The sequence below is a fragment of the Passer domesticus genome, chromosome 12 (genome assembly GCF_036417665.1).
Source record: "Passer domesticus isolate bPasDom1 chromosome 12, bPasDom1.hap1, whole genome shotgun sequence".
Classification (NCBI taxonomy): Eukaryota; Metazoa; Chordata; class Aves; order Passeriformes; family Passeridae; genus Passer; species Passer domesticus.
This window is the reverse complement of record NC_087485.1, coordinates 7,836,010-7,861,205: the sequence shown is the minus strand read 5'-3', so window position 1 is coordinate 7,861,205 and position 25,196 is coordinate 7,836,010. Positions and strand designations below refer to the sequence as shown.

Genomic DNA, 25,196 nt, shown 5'->3' with positions numbered 1-25,196 from the left:
AAAATATCCTTCTGTAACCTATAAACTGTTACTCCCATCAGTTACTGGTTTCAGACTGATGCTTTTCCTAGAATTTGAATAAAGCACCACTGGAAAAAAAATATATAGATGCTTTACAGGCAGTGGTGTTCAGCCGTGGAAAGCAGCTGCTTTCTTATTGTCTTGCTGGACTCTTGACTGTCTCAGCCATTTCAGGACTTGCAGGTTTGATTTATATATATTATTTTAAAGATGAGAAAACTTGAACATGAATAGAGATAGATACAGATGTGTAAACCTAAATACCAGGCAGCTGAAGTGTGGCAGTTACAGCCAGAATTAACAGGTTTGTAACTCCTCAGTCCTGAGATCTACAGGTAGGAATGTCTGTCTTTTAAAATATATAAAATGAGGGTTAAAAAGCTTGCTTTGATAAGAGAGAGTTTTCCTTCAGGTGTCTTTTATGGCGGTTTTTCTTTGTACTGTTGCTGCAGGTTGTTTTAATTTGTAAGTGAGTAATTAAAGAGAACAGGTGGGTAGTTTTGAGATAAGGTCCTTTGCTGACAGAAAAGAAACGGGAAGGTCTGTGCCTTTACCTTCCAATGTTCTTCGCTAGAGCAGCTGTTGGGTGGGGCAGTCCAGCTTCTGCTTGGGGTTTCATTTGTGTTGCCTTTTTAAAGACCCTCTTGACATTGCTGACTTTGCTTTTCATTTAAGCAGAAATACAGTAGCATAACTTTCTGAATGCCTTTATTCCTGTTTTCTCTTCCCTAGGCTATGAAAAGTCTATGGAAGTATTTTAAACAAAAAATAAAGATGCTACGTGATTATGATTTTTTTTTCCTGCTGCTTTTCATTGTGGTGCAGAAATGTTGGTCCATTCTGTTTCCCCTGTTCTTACATATGCATTTATGATTTATTTAGAAGACACATTAAACTTTCTTTAATTTTATTTTCAAGTAAGGATTTCAAATGTAGGACAAAAATAAGAGACAAAATATTTCTACTCTTTCAAAGCAAATGAAGATATGTGGAGATTTGCTTTTTTTTTTGTTAATTTCTTAAATGAGGTGGTGAAGCATATTTGCTTAGTCAACTGGAGTTCGTAGCCTAGGTCCCACCTCTCTTTCAAGTGAATAGGATACATTATGAAAAGGGTTAATCCAGTAAAGTCATAGTAAAGGGAAGCAGTCAGGGAATTAACATTTATATAAATGTGATGGCCATGACTAGCTGAGTGGGTGGCAGCTCATTTAATACTCTCAGATCTGGGGTCTTAGAGGCTGCATGAAACTGGGAGCTCTGTTGGGCTTGGATATGGGGACAAAAGTACAGGGTGGGTTGATTTTTCTCTTTTCCTTTCAATTCTATTTTTGTATATGAAAGGAAGCAGTTTAATAAAACATACTGTGCTGGGACAGCACCTGAGCTCTTGCAGTAGAGTGACTTGCTTCTTTTGGGGCTCCCTTCCCAAATATTAAGGTGCCCGTGTGCCGCGTTCAGCACTCTTCCTTTTATCAAGTGAGAAGTGCTCAGAGGGAAGATGTGGAACAGTTGCATAGCATGGCCAAAAAGTTGCCTTTCTCCAACGAGATTACCTGTGCAAAGGGGGGGGTCTTTCTACAAAAGCAGCTCAGTGAAAAATCAAGTAAAGGACGATTAAATGTGTGATTTTCCTGTGTAAAAACATGGAGGAAACCATCCCATCCCCACTGACCCCGTATGGGCGACGGCTCAGTTATCCTTGCAGTTAGTACAGTGAGGCAAATTATTTTCCTTTGTTTGAAGTGGGTGGGAGACAGACTTCAACTAAGCTCCATAAATTAATGTATGAAAAAAATGACTGAGCCACCATAAAGAATAATTAGCTATAGGTCTCTTATAGCAGGGTTTTCCGTGATATCTGTTGGCAGCATCTGCACTTGACATTTAATTTACATTAAAGTCCGAAAGCTTGTGTGCCTTGTTAATGCAAGGCGCAAATAAAGGCATGCACTGCTAGACAGTTCCTTAGCCAGGGTGGAGTACAGCCAGAGGAGAAAAATGGAAACCTATTGTCTGTGGTGTATCCTCAGCACACCGGCCTCATGCCCCAAGTCTGGAAAGTTTAAACCTTAGGTTTATTACACAATAGGAGAAATAAGCTGGAAAAAGGGTAAAATGTTTCTTGTAACATATTTGTTGCAGCAGAGAATTTGAATGTGTGCTTTTCTCTCTGAGTCTTTTAATGTCTAACATTTTAAAATATAAGTTGTATAATTATAACAGGCATATTCCAGACTTCTGTTTCTTAGTTTAATGATCTGTAATTAATAATTCATATGTAATTTAAATAATTAACTTTGTGAAATGTATCAGTAATGTAGTAAAGAAAAACCATTTCTAAAGACCATGGCATGTTTAAATTGAGGATGTAAAGATATCGTGACATGTATGAACTCCAAATTACTTGCTTTCACTGTCAGTAAAATATTTATATTTATCTTAGGGGATAAGGTGTCATGTTGAAAATAGCTATTAGGTGAACAAAGTAGCTATAATTTACTTACAAGTACTGAGGAAGAATGGGGTAGCTAACTTGGGCTTATTTTTTTTAACTCAGGTGGATGATTTTGCCAAATCATCTCGTGTTATTTAAGAAGGCTGAACTTCAAATTTATAAATTTCCTTGACATTCCGATGTGTATTTAAAAAAAAAAAGCCTACATTCTTCACACTACAGTGAATGTAATCTTGTCTCTTTGTCATGTTAGCCACTATCAGCGAAATAAAGTAAATTTAACTTGGGAAAGGTTTTCTTTCCCTGTATGGGTTTTTCTGAGAGACTTCAAACCACAGTAGAAATGTTGTAGGAACCCCTTTTGTGGAGGTACAGCACTGGGGAAGCCACCTATGCTGGTTCAGGATTTGCACCCTGGTGTAACTTGGTTGTCGCATTTCCAGTGCTGACAGGATTTTGCTGTCTGAACCAGGCGTTGTCCCTTTGAGGCAGCGAGCGCTCGCTGCCTGCCTCGCTTTCTGTCTGAAATGCAGATGGAGCTGAAAGATGCTGCTTGGCTTTTCTTTTCATGGAGCAGAAAGATAACTCGTGCTCCTCAGGAGCCTTCAGGAAGGCAGTACGCAGGCTTTCAGCTCTGGGATGGGGGCACAGCAGCCGAAATCTTTCTGCTTGAGTCAGCCTGAGAACAGGGACAGTGTCAGACTCAGTGCTGCCAGGCTCGCTACTTGAATCCAGAGGAGGTCGAGAACCAATTTTTTCATTACTGCTTTTTTACCTACAGTTTCAGACTAACTTGAAGGCATTTCACTGTTTCAACTCATCTAAAATTGTGAAGGAAGAGATGTGGAAATATCAATCATGTTTTGGTTTTCAAAAAATCCTGAGAGCATCCCTGTTTCTCACAAGCAGCAAGGTTACATGTTCCCAGTCAGACAAGGAGAAAGCACTTAGCAAGGGGTGGGGGGGACTTGAGGACTGCAATACAATTTTTAGAAGTGAATTGGAGGAGGCTGGGTGTTAATGAGTACTAGGTTTAATAATTTACCCCTCTTGCTGGTGGTCTTTCAGAAATGTCATTTTGGGATAAGGAATACTTTATTGATTGATTGGGGTGACTGTTTGTCTTTTGCATGTGATACTGAGAAATGAATTTTCTGCTACCGGGTTAAGTGGGTTTTTGTGGTTGCCTGTATGTTAATGCTAATATACAATTAGTCCAGCAGCAGACACTGCAAGCTTGTCTGTGTGCCTCCTTTATCTTCTACTTCTCTTTTCAAACTACTCCCTTACTAGCCAGTGTTTTCTGTGGGGTTTGGAGAGATACCTCCTGTAACAAGGCTGGACACTCCTCTTTCCTCAGCTGTATCAATTTTTCGTGTGGTGCCCGTGGATTTCCAGTGGCTGGTTTCTCAGCTTGCACCTTCTTGGGAGACTCCTTGCCAGCTCTCGTACAGGGAATTGAGGTGTGGTCTGCAGTGGCAACTGTGCGTCGTCCCTGCCGTGCAGGGATGTGACACGGGCAGAAATTCAACATACAGGTCTCATTTGTCACCGTGTTATTCAAGCATGGTTTCCTCTTAGAGCAGAGAGAATGCAGAGCTACTTCTTGAGGAAATGTGGAGTAACCATGATGCTAAAATGGCAGCGAAAGAAATAAGAAAATGGCGTCATCAGTGAAATTGGTTTCGATGGCTTCATTTGAGGGCGTCCTGCCTGATGCAAGCATATTTCCAGCAAGAGGTATTACATTACAGCCCTAGATATGACTGTACAGTGAAGGTATTAAATCATTTAAATCTGTAGGTTTTTTCACAGTATTCCCTTAAAAATCATTATACCGGAGAGGCAGGTATAACAACTTATTCTAGTGGATGATCAGAACTTATCCTTGTTTGCATTCTATAAATATTTTTACTATGGGGTTGCATTGTAGATCTCAAGCCCTTTGGAATGATCTCATAATTTAATTTACTTAAATTCCAAAAAGAGGCAAAGCCTTGAGTTTTGATTGTGGATCTCTTGATGCGTTTGTGATTTTTGTAGGCTTGTATTTTTTATTCAGGATCATAATGCGAGGGCTTGTATAGTGCAGGGGAGAGGCTGTAGCCACTCATCGTAGCACTGAGCAAAGCCCCACACTAAGGTCATCCCTGTGCATTCAAAAATGTCAAGAAAAACAGGTAGCCATGCATTTGGAAACTTGATGACGAGCTCAGGTTTCAGGCTGTGTGGTCTGTTCACTCTGTGCTGATGCCGGTGCCACAGGAGATGGGCTTCCCGTGGGTCCTGCTGCTGCTCCCGCTTGCCTGATCTGTGTGCAGAGATTCCCTCACTCAAGAAGTTGTAATTCCAAGTGAGGTAGCACTGTGTTTGATTGCCTTTGTGATATTTTGGTTTCTTTGTCTTAAGGCAAACAGAAATACCATCTGGGATGTTTTCAGGTGTAATGTACCAGCTGAACTAGCTCCTTCTTGAGTAATGTCTCCTGCTGCCACAGTTGGCTTGCAGGAGTCATCTACCTTCTTACTAGTTTTCCATTTTTATGTTTATTCAATTAATAAAACACAGATGTTTATATTTCTGATAAAAATATTCAGGAATGTAAAGATGGTAATATCTTTCTAGATCTAGATTTTTTTTTTCATTGTTACTCCTCCTGTTCTTTGCATGACCTCTCAGCATGTTAGGACTATTCTAGACTTTGTTTTGTTATTGCACAGATCTCCTTGGTTCTTTGTACCTTGATAGGACCTGGGATTGTTGTTGAACCACTCCCAGGTATATCACAGGGAGAAGGAAAATGAGTGTATGCCTGGGGAGAAAGACAGGATCACTCGAGAAAGTAGCACTGTTGTTTGCACTACTTTTGTGTTGCATTAACAGTTGCTGTCAGAAATGATTTGTGCAGTGGAGGCTGGTGACTGTATATGAAAGAGGACTTCATTCTAATCAACTTTGCTGCAAAATTTTGGATTAAGAAATGTATTATCTTAGTCTTATGCCATTAAAGTATTTGTGACTTTGAAAAAAACCTACAGCATTCCCATGCACTGTGCAGCCCATCATGACAGGGCAAGGATTTTTAGAGTCTGAGAATGAGAAATGAACTTGTGTAATTGAAGTTCTGTTGGTTTCACTGTGATGGAGGGGAAAGACAGAACAAGCAGTATGGATAATTACTAATATTTTAATAATTAGGTACACTGTGTAAGCAGTATATAAATTATATATATTGCAATGGTTGGTATATTGTAGTATTTTTTAAAACTCATGCTCATGTCCTACTTCACTTATTTAATTACACTTGGATTTGTTAAATCTTGGAAATGTCTCTGACATATTTTTAAAAAAAATCTAGAATACACAGGAACAGTGCAATGAGTTTTCATGTTATGTTAGGAGTTAAGCCATGTGTAAGTACAATTTTAAATGAAATACTGAAGTCTCATAGTGCATGAACTCACTGAGCATCCTGTGTTGAATTAGAAAAAACTAAAATTAAGCAGAGTCATGTTTCTTGCCAGCAGTGATGATCTCCATTTATACATGGAACAAGCAGTGCCACATAGCAGAGAGTTCGATTTTGGCGCTGCTGAGTGCCTGGCACAATATTCCTGCAGGAAAGCTGAGCAGTGGTATTTTTCTAGACATTTCCAGTATGGTAAAGCTGTGCTCCCTGTGTGTTTCATGGTAAATTTTGCTTCTGGTCACTGCAGATACCTGCACTCTCCTTGCTGGCCACAGGCTGCAGCTGTGTTTTGGAGGGCTGCAGTTGGGTGTGGGATGTGGTGGTGATCTCAGTGCTGGGGATGGTTTGATATTAACTGATGGTTTGAGATAAGCCTTCCATGCTTAATGGATGGTGTCCTGGCTGAAGTGGGTGCTGGGAGGTGTTTGTATTTCTTCCCTTCGAGCCTGAATGTCTGAGGAACACATTTCCAGTCTTCACTTGCCAGATTCAAACAGGCCCAGCAAGAGTCAAAGAGCGTGCACCATCTGCCCCTGCTTATGTTAGAGCTGATCCGTGATTTTCCCAAGGAATGCTTCTTTCAGCAGTTTGAGTTTCTCCTGTCATGGCTAGAAGGAATAATGATATTTATCCAACACAGCAAAATCCGATGTTCCTGGATACCATGTTAAGATTACTATGAAAATTGCATGAGTTTCACAGATCAAACAGTCTAAACCAGTAAAATAATACAGAAAAAAGTGCTAGATTTTTGCATTGCAGGCACTAACCTTCAGCAGAGAGCTCTTTGTAAATATTTGCTTAAGGCTCACTGTAACACGGATTAAAGAGTGTGTTTGAGCCTGGTCACTGCATCAACGTGTGCCAGTGGCGAGGTAGGGGAGGCCCATTCCTGCCCCAATGCTTGTCTCTGGGAAAGGCTGTTCTGTGCATCTTCCTGGTGCACACAGCCCCAGGGAGAGCTTTGTGGGCAAGTGGAGGTGCCCCTCTTGTTCTGCACTGTACGTGGGCTCCAGCCTGGCCTGCATCAGTGCCTGCTGCTGCTGGGGTGAGGCCCAGGTTGCTGCTTCTCCATCATAAAAGGAAGACAGTATTGCAGCTCTGCAAAGTTTGATTTTGCTGGAGCAGGAAACCACTTTAAAAACCCTGAAGTAATCTTTAAAATTGCCACTGGTCACGCAAGGAAGCAGAGATGAAGCCAGGCTTTGTATATTTTAGTGGCTTACTGCCACTCAAATGCTATTGGCTTGCAGGGTGGGGAAGAACTCTCCTAACTTGACTCTCAAACCAACTGAGCATGAGTATTGGCTACACGCCTGTAGCATGGTCACAGTGCACAGGGGGATGTGATTTGACCCCTGTGCAGGCAGGTAGCAGAGCAGCAGATCTTCCCCAAGCCCAGTGTTTGGCTGTATTAGCACAGTTTTGTGTTCTAGCTATTGCTATGTGCTTTTTTCCCTTTTCAGCTTCAACACGGCTGTTGCTTTGAAAGGCTCTGATGCATCAACCAGCTCTTAGGTCTTATCAAACTCTAAAGCCTTCTGGTTTTTCCCTGCTTCTTCTGTTCAGTCAACAGGGAATTTAAAATGTTACAGGATTTCCCACTCTAAACATGATGGTAAGGAAGTTGAGAAATGTATGTTGTAGTTTGACAAGTGCAGCTGTCTTAGGATAGGGAAATTTTGTATTGCTAAATCCTTAAATTGAACAACGTATCGAGCTGTGGGATGACACCCATCAGGCTGTCCTTTCCAGTGGACCTTTTTGTCTGTGTACAATGATGCACTCCTTGCCTCTCGTGCAGCTTTGAAGTGATACTGACGGGTGAATCACCCTTCCCTGGGTTATCTTCCCCTCTGCCCTCAGTCTGTTTTGGCCCCACAGCAGTTTTGCCATCTGAAGCTCTCCGAGGAGGAAGCCAATTTCACAAATGCTCTTGGCTTGTTGTGCTTGGTAGCTGATCTTTGGGCATCTGTCTTGCTGCTTTGAAGGGCACAGTATTGCACAGGCCAAAGTATGTAGTGAAGCTTATCTCCATGGCTTTAGCCCAAAAAACCTGCTGCTTTCTGAAAAACAAATCATGGGAGACCTATGGAAGCTTCCATATTGTATTCCACATATTGTATGTGTGACATGGTGGTGTCATATATACAAAGGAGGAGTGAGTAGACTGAAATACTGCCCATGCTACACTGGTGTGTCCCCATCCTCGGGAATACAATAGTTGGCCATGACTCTTCACCCTTTGGCCTATCTATTTAAAACCAGCAATCACTGATGCTTGTGTCAGCACAAACAATAATTTAGATTTAAAAAGTGGCAGGTAGTTTTGCTTCATTTTCTGTTTCCAGAGAGAACATGGCCAGGAGGATTGTGACAGGGTACACCACCTCAGGAGTGGTCTCAAATGTATCCATGTTTTCAATAGGATAGCAAACTGTTTCTTAGAATTGCTGGTAGAAATAATAAATTCAGGTGCTTCACCTGGAGTTGCCAGAGTGATTTTTGTTAACTGTCCCTGCTGGATTCACTGGATCTACTGGAAATCCAGCACTTGGAAATATTTTAATCAAAGAGCAATTGACTTGAAATGGTCCCAGATTGTTCATTTCATTTTCTTCTTTCTTTCTGTGCCAGTGAAAAAGTACCCATTGCTGTCAACATCCAAAGCCTCAATATACTATTTGGCAACATTCGCCTTCTCTTGACAGCTTGAATACCAAGATCAAGTATTAAAAGTATGGCCTGGCTGATGAAAGTAATTAAGAGACTTCTCTCAGCCAGGAGAGTTTACTAACCTCATTTATTGCAGTAAATGGAAGAGACTTTCAGTCTCCTGTCAGAAAGAGACCATTGGTGTGTGCACGTGTGCCCTTGTGTACTGATAGGGAACTACTGGAACACACTCTTGCTGGAATTCAGGCTGGAGCGAGGCAGCTGCTGGTTGCTGTCAAACCAGTGTCAGTCAGTGGCTGGCTGAGATGAGAGTGAAAATGGAGCAAGCACTGCCAGGGGTCCTGTCCTGCCCTTCCACTGCCGGCCACTTCTACAAACCATCATCAAGTGAAGCAGAGTGAGGCTGCATTTCATCAAAAAGGGGGGACCGTGAGATCAGGCTGAAATTCAAGGTGTAGGAGATCCAGGAGGATCTGGAATGTGCTTAGGAAGGATGCTGAGAGTCAGTAGACGTGTAAGTGTAAGCAGGACTAACGGAGAAGCGGGAACCTGAAGGTGTGAGAGTGGGTGTGTTTCTGTGCCTGTGTCCCTGTTTTGCAAACACCATCGCATCGGATATTGTACAAATGGTGTGTGGGAACCACTCAGCAGTGAGTGCTGCAAAGAACTGGTGATGGACAAGAGTTATGCTGCTTCCCTTCCAAACTAGATGCAGGAAGGATGTGTGGGCGTCAGACGTGAAAGAGAGGAAAATCAAATGCTACTCACTAAAGGAGTGCAGAGTGATGTGACATTAAGGCTCTGTGAGCTTTTTGCATAAACCTGCCTCAGGGAAGTAAGATTTTCATTTTCAAGCAAAATCCAGGCTATGCTAGGATCCCTGCACTGGCAGAGCTTGTGCATGGGGAGCTGCAAGGTGAGGTTTTCACCTCTGAGGTTGCAACAATGCTCGTATTGGCTGCTCCTATCTTTGCCATCTGCCTGTGTGAAGTAGCCTTTTGTCTCCTAACAATAATCTCTGTTCTCATCCTGCTTTTCTCTCTGGATGCTGAATATGAAGCAATGTCTCGTTACTCATTGTACAATCAGCAGCATCTCCCCGGAGAGGGCAGCTCCTGCTTTGTGGGTCGTGCACTCCCCGTGCGTGCTGAACGCTGCCCCTCTGTATCCTCCTTCTGCCAGCATTCATGGCAAAGTCAAACCTTGCCTCTGGGATTGCAGAAAACTTTTAGGGCACATGTAAGTGGTGAGCACAACCAGCACTGTTCACAGCCAGCCTTCTTAACAGATATGTGATCCCTTCAAGTGACCTGGGATTGCTGAAGACAAAAATTCTCTGATGTAAAGTGCATCTCTGCCATCTTTCTGCCTGTCCTTATTCCAGGGCTCTGCTTTTTCATGCAGCAAAGGTGCGTTTATGTATATCTGTGAAATCGTGTTTGGTGATCAAAGTGTAGTTGCACCACTAGGTGGCAATGCGATAAATGCAGGGAATCCAGCAGCCAGCCAGACGCACCTCACTTTCTTAAGGAGTGAAATTCTGGCCACCAAAGCCTGGAGTGACACCCCCAGGAGCTCTTACTTGGCCTAACCAAGTACAAGCAGCTCGCACAAGCAGAAACAGGAGCTCCAGCATCACTTACTGAAACTCCCTCTTCTGAGGTTTAATAATTAGCCTGTAATTAACTGAAACAGAAATTGTCATGCTAGAGTCATAATGTTTAGCACAAGACATAGGGCAACCTTTTTAAAATGTATTTCTCCTTAGTGAGGCATTACAGATGTTGTTTGGAATATGTAAGGATTTTATTTTGCTAAAGAAGTAGTTTTTGAGATTGAAAAAGACAATTATCATCCTCTAATTGGCACTTGGTGTAATGTGATCCCTTAAACGGACCTTGTAGAACTCTCTGGGAGCTGGGCGGTTTCATTAAGATACTCAGTCTGGATTTACTGACATCAAGGGAAGTTCAAGCACATCTTAAATTACCCTGTTGATTACCATCATTGCTGTGTACATTTCTAGGCAGGTACCTGCTAGTGCACACATCTCTGAAAGGAAAAAGGGGAAGACCAAGGGCAGGAAAGGTAGGACTTGTATCTCTTGGGGTTTTCAGGAGTCCAGTGCTCACAGAGCAAGCAGGGAGCCAGGCATCCAGGACCTCTGCAAGCTCACACCCTCCATCACATCCAGGTAACTGTAGGTCTGCACCTTGGAGACATTGGGCTTTGACTGTAAAATTAGCAGTGTTGATAGAACAGAGGTAACACGCTGTTCTCTGCAGTGTCTGATCTCTAGCATCTGAAATGGGTCTGTCTCTTCTCTTCGTGTGTTGGTGTGTGTGCTGAAGGTATAGAGGCATTGCTTGTTTTAATTCCAGATAATTTTTCTCCATTTTAGGTTGAAGGTGGGGAAATGACAAAAAAAAAGAAACCCAGAAAACTCGTCCTCCCAAAGTCCTTCTACCCATGCAGGCAGGGACAAGCTTACCAGGCACGTCTCCATCCTTCTCCTGCACAGAGCTGAGGCTGGGTCTTGGCCCAGTTAGGTGACTGCGGCAGCCCTTGTCTCAGTGACAGCTGCTGTAATAGTTGGTCCCCAGACATGTGCAAGGATCTGGATTTAGCTTCCTTTTATTCAGGTTGTAACTGTGATTTCTCTGTGGGCATTGTCTAAAAATAAAGCAGGACCTGTCGGTGGTGGAATGAAGAATAGGCTGGCTCGCGGTGACCGCTCTCCTCCCTGTGTAATTCAAGGCTCTTTCTGGGAACTGCGCACGTCTCTTGGAGGATGGTGGCTTCTTCTCCCTCTGGTGTACAGAAAGGGGTCACCTTCTTATTGCCAGCTGAAGGGGGTCCCAGCCTGTCCCATGTACCTCAAATGCTTGTTCTACATATTTCAGACGGAGAGGGTGAAATGCCCTTTGTTTCACATGCTGGTGCTGGGGAGCTGGAGGCAAGCAGCACATCTGTGTGGCAGTGTCCTGCCAGATTGCTTCAGACTGGGGAGATTTCAATTGCTCCTCACCTCCCAGAGCTAAGTATCACTCTGTGATACTTGTGGTTGTATATATTACTGCTGCAAGACAGTTTGTAAGACCTGACATAAATATATTTTTCCAAAAGCTCAAATTGCTGTGTGTCATCACAGGAATTCTTTGGAGGAAAATGGGGATACAAAAAGGCACAAAAATCATCCTGATTCCTGACAAATTCAGTTGGACACTGCTGCAACTGTGTTTTCTCTGTATAAAAGCATAAAGCATGGTCCACTGAGTTCCCTCTCTCTGGGTTTGTTAGCAGCTTTTGGTTTTAGAGCTCGGGAGTGAGTGTACAGACTTTTAAGATATTAGCAGTTAATAGAGTTGATAATTTATAGCTGATTACTTCAGAGGGATACTAAAGCTTCTGTTTGTTTTTTATGACTTGTATAATGATTCAGTTGAAGTCTGGGCATACAAATCAGCTTGATTTATTGGTGATGTAACAGTGAAAGTTCAAAATAAAGATATGCATGTTAAAATGTGATAAACATATCCTGATTGTTGTCTCTGTGTGCTACTGCATTTTACCCCACAGCTACTTGTTTAAAGTTAAAACTTCATTTTATATTTCCTGGTATATGTCATAAAACTAACCTTTGGGATAAGGAGCTAACAGCTCATCTAAATCAGTTTGTTCACACACACCTGACCTCTTTGAGATTTACTCATATACTGAGAATTAAAAATACACTTCTTCCTTTTTACCCACTCCAGCTGTATTTATGGAGAGAAGCTGTGTGGTAAACTTTTTCTGTATGCTTTCCAACTGTTTAGTTATTTCAATCCTTTCTCAACTGACTATTTTTAAGGCTCGTTTTCACAGTTGTATTGGTCCTCCAAGAGCTCCACTTCTGCCTGAAGCTGCCAAGTCAAAGCCTGTTTTATTTTTTTCAGCATACTCAAGTCTAACAATCTTATCTTGGCTTATCGCTCCTACCAGCTTTCATCCTAGCTCCCTCAAATGGAGAGCAAGAGCAGGCAGGTGCTGGGACACAGAGATAAAAGAGAATAGAAGCAGGACATTTCACTAGGATTTAATGCATATTAAAAGGGGGGATTAATGCTTTTTCATTTTCACATTGCTCTGGATGGGCATCTTACTGTATCTTTGGTGAAATAAAGTGACCTTTAAACTTCTTGGGACAGGACTGCAGAGAGAGCTCTGAGCACTTCTCAGAGCTGAAAGAGCTGAGTACTACAATATGTATCTGATGTTAGTGCAAGGCTGATTTTTTTGGCTGAAGTTCTGTTTCTCCTTTTCTGCAGGGTTTCCTGAAGAATGAAAAAGATAATGCATTGCTGTCTGCCATTGAAGAGTCTAGGAGGAGGGTAAGTTGGAAGAAAGCACCATTGGTTTTCCCTAAAAAAAAAAACCAGGAGAGATTTGCAGAGTTCAGTTTTCTTCCCTTGAAAGGGATCAGTATTTAGTCTGTAAGAAAAAGACAGTTAGCCTTCCCCTCTTCATCTCCTGTATCTTCACCTCTGAACAAATAGCTGTTTTGAAGATCATCTGAGCAGCAACTTGTTTACTGATAAGAAAATCATCTAATCCTGTTTCTGAATCTATTTGTGCTTTTGGTATCTGTCATGTTCTGGGACAATGATTTTCACAATTGAATTATGCAGCATAGAAAAATGCTTCCTGTTGTTTGTCTTGTAATTCCTTCTTGGAAATGTCATTCCATACTTCCTAGTGCTCATGTTATGATTGTTTCCCTTCATGTATCCTGGGGACATGAGGTTTAGAACTGAGCCTGTGTTTCTTTCAAATGATAAAAAATAGTACATAAGCATTATTAAATCATTTCAATTACATAAAATTATCTGTAACTATTGAAGCATATTTAAAACCCTGTGATTATAGCGAAGGTACGGGTAAAACCTATATCCTGCCACAAAAGTATAAAGTGAATTTTATAATGCAACAAAGAAGCACAAATCTTAAGCTCTAGTTGTGTGCTTGCACTGTAATTAAATGTTTGGCAAATGTCACTGTCTCTTATCAGTTCTTTCTTCTGAGGAATGTTTTGCTCATTAATTGACAATATCCTAACAGTGAGCTGCAATGAAATGAAAAACTTAGCCAACCAAGACATTTAGTTATGTACATTGAAGCACAGAGCTATGTGAACAGGAAAGAAGTAGAAGACACAATATAGCTCAGTCTATTCAGAATTAGTGGAGAGTCTCTTATTTCCTGTGGTGGTATACCTGAGGCTGTTAGTCTCACCCCAACAATAACAGAAAAGGTAGTGAAGTATCTTCTCTATCCTAATGCTATTGCTAAAGTAAGGGAATATTTCCCTTACTGAGGGAAAAGCTGTTTCCTCCCATATGTTCTCCATTGAATCTGAAGACAGTGTAGCACATCAGCCATTTTAAAGGTAAAGGTTATTTTTTTTAATTGATTTTCCTGTGTGCTTTCCCAAGTTATGTTCCTGATGAAACAGACTTCCTGATTCTTTTACACTGGTTTATTTTTCCTTAATATTTTGATTTTTATTTTATCCTCTTTCCCATTTGAAAGAAAAACACACAGGTAAAGACCTGAAAATTATTATGGGCAATAAACACACATCTTTGTTAAGAATGCAGCAAGCCAGACCTTTGTAGCCTCCAGGGAGGTGAAAAGCCAGTGGTCATTAGAGAAGTTAAGTTTCAGCAAACACACAGATCAGTGATGAATCTGGATATTGTGTGTGTGCTGCTAAGTTAAAGAAGGAAGCCTACTTTCCTCCTCAGATTCCTGTGCTGCCATGCTGTGGAAGAGACACAGTTTCCTTCTTTTACCAGCTGGGGGTATGTGAGAGTTGTCTTAGTTCCACATACACCTACTTTCTGAGTCCCATTGTACCTGAACAGGAAGCCTGTTAAAATAATATGCAGCACACCATTAGCTCTTGAGGGCTGACCTGGTTGATTTATGTAGTTGCTATTTTCTGTTTCATTTTTGGGCTTGTCTATTAATAGCAGAGTCAGGCTGGTGAGTGTTTCTCTATGTTCCTTAGCTCTTGTTCTTCTTCACCAACAGACTTTTGCCATGGCTGAGGAGTATCACCGAGAATCAATGCTGGTTGAATGGGAACAGGTGAAACAAAGGATTCTTCATTCTCTGCTTGCATCAGGGGAAGATGCTCTTGATTTCACCCAGGAAAATGAGGTAACTCTGTCTTTCTGAATGCTGTGCACAGTCACGCACAGCGCTGTACACAGCTGGAATTCCAGCACTGCTGAAACCACCTCTGAAATATTCTGCAACTGTAACTGTGTGAAAATGAGAAATATAAAATCCCTATTTAATTCTAGAAGGGCTCTGACTAGCAGAATGTGTTGTCTAGCAGAATTCCAAACCTTTGTGATTGTTTCCATTTATTGTCTGATGGGTACAGGCAATGGAGCTGCTGTTGCTGAAGCTGTGTTTTGAGCAACATATGTGCTGGCTGGAAACTTAGTCACAAACACATTCTAGGTCAATATACCCAGAGGACAGCAAACACACTGGGACTTCAGGAAACCCTTATGATGTGACACCAGGGAATTTCTCAGGTGCAATTGTGCTTACACAAAGGTCACAGAGTGTCTCTTCCCTTTATCACTGTGTGCTAGCCTGGATTTATGGCTTCTTAGGAGGCTGATTAAGTCTCTCAGGTCTCTTGGCAAAACCAAATGAATAAACAAAAAAAAAAAGCTTTCATTTTTATCTTGTTGTCTCATGCAGACCAAATTAAAATTTTGACCTCTAGTGTTCAGGTTAATCCAGCAGTGACCAAATCCTGTGGGCAAGACTGACTCCATCTTTAACACAAGAGATATTGACTATCATTTTAAACCTTCCTCATCTTCTGTCACAATTTAAACCTTTACAGTTTATTCTCTTAAATAAAATGTTTCAGTTAAACGAGTAGAGCAAAGCAGAGTTACCTGCAGGGTGTTGGGAACCCAGCTCCTCTGAGCTGAAAGTATCAGACAGCAGCTGTGATCCCTGGAGCACAAAGTTACATCACTGCTGCTGCACTGTGCTCCATGAAAATGCTCACCTTGAGGGGAGAGACGACAGGGAGTGGAGGAATGCAAGTTGTTGTGCTTTCAGGCTGAAAAAGAGACACATTTTTATAGCCATGTTTTCTACCAATGGAAATTAATTCTTGTTCATTGGGATGACCTGCAAGTATACTGAAATTAAAAAAACCCTTGGTGCTAATGCGGTATGACCTGTATAGGGATTTGGAAATAATTAAAATTGTTAATGAAATGTCCCTTTCTGATTGCTGTTCTTTTAAATATAGGTTAATCCCAGTTAGCATACCTCTTTTTTTAGAGGCTGTCTTCCCCAGAAAATACTTTACTGAAACTTTACTGGGACTTCTCAAAGGTTGTCCAGCTTTCCAATATTAGAAATGCTAAATAATGCAGACTGAATTAATTTAAAACTAGGAACAGCCATCCCATTATTTTAGGCTGTGAATCTGAAGGCTTGGCAGTTACTGATAGCTTCTAACATCTTTGATTTGTGTGGTAGTTACTGGTATGGGGTTTTCCTTTTGGAGTGTGGATGTTAACTGCTAGCAGAAGTACTTTAATAACCCACTCTGAGCAGGTAAAACCCCTATTCTGGTGTTTCATTGTCAAATGGATGCTACCCCCAGTCCATGGCACTTGAGATGCCAAGCATCAAATTGGTGTGAGGGAGGAGGGGAGAAAACTCAGCTCCTAATGTTTCTGGTGAATGTGTTTAAAGACTCAATGCACACTATCACTCAGTAATACTCCACTCTCTGTTTCAAAGCTTTCATAGTAGCAGTATGTAATTTCAAGAGCATTTAAAATCCTTGATATATTCTAGTCTTAGCCTCAAGAAGTCAAAGGTCTGAGAGGTTTGAAGTGCATCTACTGTGTTAAAAGCCTGTTATCTAACCTCCCCACAGCAGGTTGTTCTTCTGAAGCCTTGTTCCAGTCAAATAAGTTTTTTGTGTGTATGTGACACAAACAGACACAGCCTCTAGAATATAGTAGAGGTTTAATTGATATCCTCTGGAGATGGAGAATCAGCTGAAAAGGCACAGATCCAAACGCAGCAGGGGGCCAGTCTGCCTTCGAGCCAATTCTCAAGCTTTGGGCAAGCTAATTTGGGCAGAGTGAAATACCAACACGTTATTCATGGAAATAAGACCAATTAACAAGCAAAGCTCACGATTCAAAGAACCTAGTGCAGGACTTGCTGTTAAGGTTTTCTGTTCCCCCTGATCTTCCAGCCTGGCACCCTCTTGTCAGGGAAAACCAGAGCTGATAAAAAGGTGCTTCTTGTGGGGCTGGAAGGGGATGAAAGCCTGAGTTTTGTCTTCAAGGAGTCAAACACCTATGGTCTGAAGGTGTTTGTTGTGACTGTTGTGCCATGAGGTGCCAAGGCGTTTCCTTTGTCCTTCTCCAAGTTTTTCCTTATTCCAGGTTTTTCTTTCTTCCACCCTTGCTGTAAGCTCTTCCACTGCTGCTGTCAAGCAGCACACTCCTGCAGTGATAGAGAGGCACTGGCACCTTTTGGTTTCTCTTCTGCCCCTTTGTAGCACATCTTCATATCCCTTAAATCCCAAGCACTGCAAGATGCTTTCCACTCCACCACAGCGTATTTTGATGGGGTTTCTCCAGCTTGGTCTCCTGCCTAGATATTCACTGCATCTACTGGCCAAGCCATTTGGAGTGCTGACAAAATGTCTGCCCAGACTTCTGCTGAGGAATGTGCATATGCATATGAGGGTGATGAATAATGCATCTTTACATGCACGGGGTTTGGTGTGCAAGTGAGGCTGAATGCTTGGCTGAGTGCAAATGAAGGAGGGCTCCTTTGAAAAGCAGCATCTTTGGCTAAGTGAATTTAAAAGATAAAAATGTGATGGCAGTGCAGCTAAGCTGCAGCTTTGAGAAATGGATAATATTCAGAATAAATATTACAGTTCTGAATAATGTTTTGAAAAGACCAAAATTCAGGGCAGGGAAAAGCAAAGGTGTTTGAGAAAAACAGCAGAAGCCATTTAAGCAGTATCAGACTAGAGATACAGCAAGATTTTTGTGTGTGTGCACTTACATTTCTGCAGTCCTTTGTGCATTCCCCACTTTTCTGCTTTTCCTTTTGCTGCTCCAGTTAAACTTCAGAACCTGACCTGTTTTGAACACATCATTCATTATCTTTTTGTTGCTTGAAACTTGGTAAGTTCTGCCAACAAAGAATATCCTCCCCCCTCTTCACTTTCCCCCTGTTAGTTTGTAGGGGGGAAAATCCTTCCCTTCTTGGGAATGATTGCCTGCACAGTCCATTTCTGCAATTCAGGGGAAGCCCTGGAAGTGACCTTCTCCATGCTGACTCACTGCTTTAGTTTTCCTTTTGAGCTTTCCCTTTAGCACAGCCATGTGATAGTTCAGTGAGCCAGTGCTTTCTTGTAGTTTAATAATTCAAAGGTGAAGCTGGAATGCATGCATGAGATGGGAAAAAATAGGAAATAAGCTTACTTCCATGGCTCTTTTTCCATAGGAAAGAAACGTGTAAGAAAATTAGGACAAATTCTAGACTTCTTGATTTTTTTTTTTCCCCCTGAAGTGCTAAGTCAGTAGAATTTAAAGAATGTCATTTCAGTGTGGCACTTCTCAGCTGCAGCAGATAGTTAAGAAGTGTTTCCTAAAGCATAATGGTTAAACTAAAATTGGAGAAAGGAAAGGAAAACCCAACCCCAGAGCAGCTATTTCCTAGTTTCAGGCGTGCACTTTTGGATGCAGATTGTTACCTGAATTGGTTTGAGCCCAGCAGTCACACACCAGTCTCTGGAGTGGCAGCCACGTGGGTGCTCTTTGGTGCCACAAAGCAGAAAAAGGAACAGACTCACAAACAAAGCCCCAGTCCCTGTGTGTCTGCTGCCTGGGCACTGGCTGAAAGTGACACTAAGTCACTATGTACTGGTCCTCACTTGCTTTAGGAGATGAAACCTCATCGGTAATTAATGACAACGTCCATAATTTAGCATTACTTTAAATAACTCTGCATTTTATCTGGCTCGGCACAGGGAGAGGCTGCAAAGCGCTATTTCTGCCATGGTGTCTGTTTCCCAGGAAACCTGCTTTAACAGTTTCTTTGTTCGTTAGAACAAAGAATTTGTCAGGTTTTAGGTGGGTTTAAAGGAATTTGTGTCAGATGATTTGGCAATGAAAGAAAAATGCAGATGCTTCTGAATATCAGTACCCTCTAAGAGGGGCTGTGAAGAATATTTTTAGTGTAAGTTCAGTTGCAGAAAGAAAAGTGAAATTGCTTCTGGGTTTTTTGTAAGGCATTTTTATAGAGCCTGAGGTCTAAATGCACCTGCATGATTTTGTAATCAGGTTAAATATTATTTAAATAGCATTATTAGTGAGAAATTAATGCAGCAATGAACTAATTTCAGCCATTTTAAAGGATTGTCCAGGTTCATCCTTGGTACCTTCATTCATTTATATTTCATTATATTAGGGACAAACACTGCTGAATTTTTTTAATTCTGTAATCAACTGTTGTATGCTGTACAGAAACCTGTAACTACAGATATCACAAAGCTCTTATAATTTCTTGATAGAGGTCAGTGCCCTTATCTTCATATATAAATTCCTTGCCAATGCAGAAGAGTTTCTTGGCCATTCCAATTGTGTAACTTCTTCTGTTTTTAAATTTTAACTTGTGAACACTTTACTGATCAAAACTCCTGGATTGGGACAGTGAGTAGTAGTTGTCTTTGTAAGGACACATGCTCATGAGTGTAAGAGAGGTCTTACATGGTAGAAGATATTCCAGGTTAAACCAATACCAAAGTAAAATTAATTTGGGAATAACTGAGAGAATGTTCCATGCAAAACTGATCAGTAAGATGTCTGGAAGTTCATTTGTTTGTGTTATTTCATTTTGAAGTTGGGATACAGTTCCCAAAAATAGCGAGATTCTTTTGAAGACTCTGCCAGTATTTCATCCTCATTTGAAACAAGAAACTGAATGATGGCACCATCTGGAGAAAAGCTGTCCGTTTCTGGATCTCTTCCTGAAATCCACACGAGCCAGGTCATGGCAGGAACATTGCTCCTGCCATGCTGCAGTTTGACAGGTGTCAGCAAAGCTGAACTCTGAAGCTGGTTAAACTGGAAGTGAAAACAGTGATTTTCCTCTTGCATTTGGGCTTCATGTTGTTTGTACAGGCAGCAAGTTGGTCACATTTAAGTGAACTCTTCCAGGCAAGACTAGAGCACATTCTCAAGCAATCCTTGGAGGTGATCCTGTCTGCACTGTAAAGTACTGACATTCTGGGTAACCAGTGTAAGAAGCAGTAAAGCTGTTTGAGCATATTGCTTAGGTGCCCTGTAACAGCTAATGAGGATGTGCAGCCAGTTGTAACTGACTTTGATGGTAAAAAGCTTAATTTTTAAACTCTGCAGATGTACCTGCCCTTTCTCGGAAAAAATTACTGATTCCAGTTTAGATGAATATCCATGGCCTTGAGTTATATGGTAACAAGCTTGAAAACCTTACTTTGCTGAAAGCTTGTCTGTTCCTTTTTGCTTGCCCCAACTATGTCAGCTGGCTTCATAATAAATATTATGCTTCTGAACTGAGCTTGTCTTGCTTTGATCTTCAGACCAGCATGCCTTCTGAAGCAACTGATATTAAAGGACTGTTTACCTCAAAGGGATCTGTCTTTAAAATGACTGTACTTTATTTTTCAAACTCAAGACTTGCAATGCTGATGCTGAAATAAAGAATTACATTCTTTTAGAAAACAAGAAATAGCAGAGAGCATTGCTCAGAGTATTATTTCCTCCAGAGTATTGAACATATATGTTCAGTGGTGGCTGTACTGAGAGCATACCTGTGCCATGGAGTAAGTACTAAAAATTATGCAGCATTATACCTATTGTGGCATGTTGTATTATGAGTTTTATAAGAGTATGAATTTTGTATGCCATGATTCCATTGGCTGTCTCTCCCTGCTGTACGCTCAAAATATCTCAATCTTGGCATAGTCTCTGTGGTAAAAAGACTATTTTTTTCAGGTCAGGATATTGCCAGCATACTTCCTCTTGCAGCAGACCAGCAGTGGGGCACTTTCCAGCACAATTGAGTGCTGCAGTCCTATTTTATGTCCATATCATGGTACTGGGACAAAACTGGAGTATCAGATCTACCAGACTGGATCTATTTGAGCTCATCTGTTGGATTCTATATCCTTGCTGTGATGGAGGTTCAGAGTAGATGCCTCACAGCGAGACATTGACAAGAAGCAACCTTTCAAGAAACAAAAGCAAAGACTTAAAATTATAAGGTGCTACCAAGAGACACTGATGTCCTAATTCTAGAGAGCTAATGGTTGGTTTGTGCACTGAATAAGGAGGATTTCTGTCACTCTAGAAAGTTTAAGCTATATTGGGAAGATAATGGGGTATTGCAGTAAGACTGCATTTTTCTCTGTAGATGGTTCAAACCCCTGTTCTTAGTTCTGTCAGGAACATGGTTTTGCTGTTCTTTAGGAGCAGATGTATTGGTAAAATGCATTGTGGCAATTCTGTATTTCATATCTTCCTGCATGTTTCTCACTGAACAGCCCAGCTACGTGGGGGAGGTGGGTCCTCCAGGCCGCAGCTCCATGGACAGTGTGGAGATGGCATATGCTCGTCAGGTGAGTGGCAGTGGAAAAACTTCATTAAACACTGTGTTCTGCATGCAGAGGGACGGGGAAAATAAAGATTGGAGCTTAGTGTAAGAGAAAATATAGTAGGTAAAACATGAAAATATCTGCCAAGAGATCAAGTGCTATTGACAAACACATAAATCTTGATGTTTTTAGAAGCATACTCACCTGTTTGCTACAAGATATTTTTTGTCAAAAAGAGATCCTGAGCACCATATATGAGTGTAGAAAGCATTTATGCTTGTAAAGTAAACTGAAATTCTTTTTAAGTTTTCGAAAGCAAGTTTTTTTAGGATTTGTGTCAATGCATAATTGTTTACAAATGAAGGCTTTATATTCCCTTTATTTTCATATGTGGAAGATCATTTTTCTCATGTATGTGTGTAGGAAAAAATATGCTTAAGTGTTAATCCTGATGTTTGTGGAATTACATCCTATTTTAATGACATTGCTTATGAGAAGCTTTAGTGCATCAGCTATGAATTAATATGCCTGGTAGCATTAGACTCCCTCGGAAAATTTTCTGGGAAGACTGATAAACCTTTACATAACCAATTTGTTACTGTTGTTATTTGAGATTATCTGTTTACCAGCACTGTTGAGAACAAAATGAAAGAAAAGGACTTGATTTTTCAAAATGGAATATGTGAAACGATGTTGCTTAATTTGCACACAATTACTGTTATTGTGTGCTTTGGCTCAGTCTGCACTGAGGCAGAGAGCAGCTTGTGCATCTGTTTTCCTACATCTGCATTCAGTTATGGTAACTGAGAAGAAACTTAATAGCAAAAGGTTCATGGTTGTGCTGATAAAGTGTACATTTGATTTAGTGGCTCTTAATAGTTTGTTAATTTAGTTCATATCTACTGTAATATACCCACAGTAAATTTCTTCTTTAAAGCATAACTGTCTGTCTTTGAAGCCATCAGTGTTGCTCCGTGCTGCTTTTTGGGAATGGGAAGCCCAGTCTCTCTAGCAGTGCTGGCTCTGGGGCAGCTGTGGAATCACTGTGGCCAGTGGGCCTTGTCAGGGTCACGGGCTGTGCACAGGCAGCTGCAGTGTGCCCTGGAAATGTGGTGTTTGTGGCCAGCCTTCGGCTGCCAAAACACTTGGTGTGGTCACTGTGTGCTCCCAGCAAGGGCTCCAGAGGAGCTGGCCTGGCTGAGCTGTCCCCGTGTCATCCTGCTGCAGTGCAGGAATAACCCAGGTCAGCAGTCTGGGTGGGCTCCTGTGGCTTCAGTGGGGAGCTGGGGGACCTGGAGGTCAGGCAGGAGAGCTGGAGATCCGTGCTGCTTCTATTTATCAGCAGCCGTGAAATGTGTTTTAATTACAGGGAAGTGATTAATTGTTCTTTGTGGATAGTTCAAACTGTCTCACAGGAACACGGTGACATCCACAGACATGATTTCACTGATGCTGCATTCTGTTTGCAGTCCTGAGCTCTACATCTTGTCTGCACCCTGGGCATGTTGTAGTAGTGCTGAATGCCAAATGGAGTTAAAGTACAATGGCATTGCCTTTCTAGTATTGAGAATTATTATTTTTGAACATAGTGGAAGGTCGTTGGACTGAATAGAATAAACAAGAGTAGACAAAGCTCAGTTAAGATCAAGAGTTAAAACAGGGAGCTGTGTGTATACATTAAAGGGCAGGCTCTGAAGAGTCAGATTTCTGTTCATTTCCCTGACTCAGATTTCTCTGAATACTGCCACAAACCAGCAAAATCCTGTTTCTTTCACATCAGCAGGTAGGAGGCTGCTGTGCAGGGGAGTATCACAGCCATCCACTTGTCAGGTCACTTTGGAATCTTTGTCCTTCAGCAATTAGCTGCAGTTAGTCTAACAGGGCATTCAGCTCAGTGCTCTGCCATGCAAAACCCCTGAACAGCTGGGCTGCTGCTGGCCTTGGGCAGGCCTGGGGCTCTGGGGTGGTGTGCAAGCTCGGGTGATGCCCATTCCTCTGCCATGGGGTTGGAAGTGGCTGATGTGGGAGAGAAGCAGGGACTTGCTGGGAACACTGGTTTTGAAGCCTGATTTAGATTTTGCTGCTGTGACTGAGATTTTGCTGTAACAATAATATATATTGTTAAACGTGCTTATTTTAATTATGTTTTAGATTTATATTTATAATGAGAAGATAGTGAATGGACACCTGCAACCTAACCTGGTGGACCTCTGTGCTGCTACTGCAGGCCTGGATGATAAGGTACTGTCAGTAAGTTAACATAAGGAAATGTATTTAAGCTGTTTTCAGGCTGTGATTAACAGCCTGCTGATATCAGGGATAAAAATACTGATATTGCAAAAAAAAAATTGCATGGCTCCACAGAAAACACAAAGACAATTCTGGAATTTTCTCCAGTACAGCAGGACCAACCTGTGATGAAGTTGATCATGGTGAAAATGTCTTAACACAGTGAGAAAGAAGTGAACCTGGTGTCCCATCATAGATGATAAGCTGTTGAGGGGAAAATTGCTTTTTATTTTAAATAGATTCTGTTATGTTTGGTTAACAAAATGTGGTCTCTTATGTCCTTTGAAGGTATTTAGTTGGGGGTAAAGGGTCTTCAATCAGACTCTGCTAGAGCTGAAATAGGCTCTCATAGCAAAGCATAAAACCCATAGAATTGACTTTAAATCAATTATCTGCTTGCTTTCCTTTCTTTCTCTTCTTTAATTGTGTTGCCTTGATCCACCCTAAAAAAGAAAACAAATGCACAAACCTTGGAGAAATGCCTGGAGGAGAACACTGCAGCAGGGTCAAGCTATGAAAAAACTGCAAATGGGGAGAGCAAAAAGCTGCTCAGAAGCTGAGGGGCAAACCCTTCAATTGGATCTGAATTACAGATGTGCATCTTCACTCTGAACAGCTCTGCTTGTTTTGTAAGGGACAGCACGGGGAGTTTCAGTGTTCTTGCTGCTTTGAAGCACCAAGATCAAAGAGCTGCCCTTGCCCAAGTGAACAGTGCTGTTATTTTTCAGTATTTTGCCATTTCAGCAGGGATGCCCTAGTCCTATAAACAGTGATAGGATCTTGTCCTTGTGAATAAGCAGATCTGGATGGTTTTCAGTCTTTATTTGTAACTGAGCCTTTGTCCAAGTGATCAGTGTCCTTTTAATGCTTCTTATCACAGCTGATCACACAGCTTTCCAACAGCAGCCAGAGCCATTGCTTGCATGCAAAGCTGATGGTGCTATGGTATATATTGAGTGGGAAGTGTGAACTAGAAATGAGCAAGAGACTGAGTACCAAGTACACAGCCTAGTTTTGGAAATAGTTGTCAATTTTGGGGAACAATTGCAGGTATATTTATAGCCATCTTCTTGCGCAAGAATTATGCAAAAAAAGCCTGTGAAACTTGAAATGTGTGGGACAGAAGCAGCTTACCCTTCATGCCTGTGTCCAGTATCTCCATTACAAATCTAAATTGACATGAATTACTCTTGTGTTCTTATGCTTTTCTTAAGCACCAAAACACGATGTAGCTCAGAACAGTGTTGTTTGTTCATCTCTGTACTAATTGCTGAGGCATGGAATGACTTTTTACAGAACATCTCTGAGATGTGGGCCATGGTGAAACAAATGACAGACGTCACCCTGGTGCCTGCCAGCGATGCCCTGAAAGTCAGGACCAACATGGAAGTGCGCATGGAGTTCGTGAGGCACGCTCTGCACTACCTGGAGGAAAGGTGGGATGGGTGCTCTGAGTACACACTGATAGAGCTCCCTACTAACAAGCCAGAATGACTTTGTAGTGCACTTAGAGTCAGCTACCTTGTGCTGCTCACAGACATGTCTTTTTTATTGTGCCAAGCTTAGAGCAGCCACTTAAATAAAAA

The 25,196-nt window shown here is 41.6% G+C and overlaps 1 protein-coding gene and 1 long non-coding RNA gene across 6 annotated transcripts in view; one reads left to right on the top strand and one right to left on the bottom strand.

Moving 5' to 3' along the window:
* Positions 1 to 25,196, top strand: part of NUP93 (nucleoporin 93) — a 75,454-nt gene that overhangs the window by 33,116 nt on the left and 17,142 nt on the right. For 3 of the 5 annotated variants that reach the window (XM_064387279.1, XM_064387278.1, XM_064387282.1), the window contains 5 exons: positions 12,935 to 12,997; positions 14,700 to 14,828; positions 21,271 to 21,345; positions 23,473 to 23,562; positions 24,907 to 25,046. In XM_064387279.1, coding sequence (XP_064243349.1) covers positions 12,935 to 12,997; positions 14,700 to 14,828; positions 21,271 to 21,345; positions 23,473 to 23,562; positions 24,907 to 25,046 — 497 coding nt within the window. Of the gene's footprint in view, positions 1 to 41; positions 205 to 275; positions 326 to 12,934; positions 12,998 to 14,699; positions 14,829 to 21,270; positions 21,346 to 23,472; positions 23,563 to 24,906; positions 25,047 to 25,196 lie in introns of those variants that run through there. The other 2 variants (XM_064387280.1, XM_064387281.1) reach the window with 2 other exon arrangements.
* On the bottom strand, positions 12,896 to 18,017 carry LOC135279771 (uncharacterized). Its single transcript, XR_010346971.1, has 3 exons — positions 17,748 to 18,017; positions 15,590 to 15,759; positions 12,896 to 13,028 (listed from the first exon to the last, which is right to left on the bottom strand). It is a non-coding gene; the product is annotated as an uncharacterized LOC135279771 (long non-coding RNA).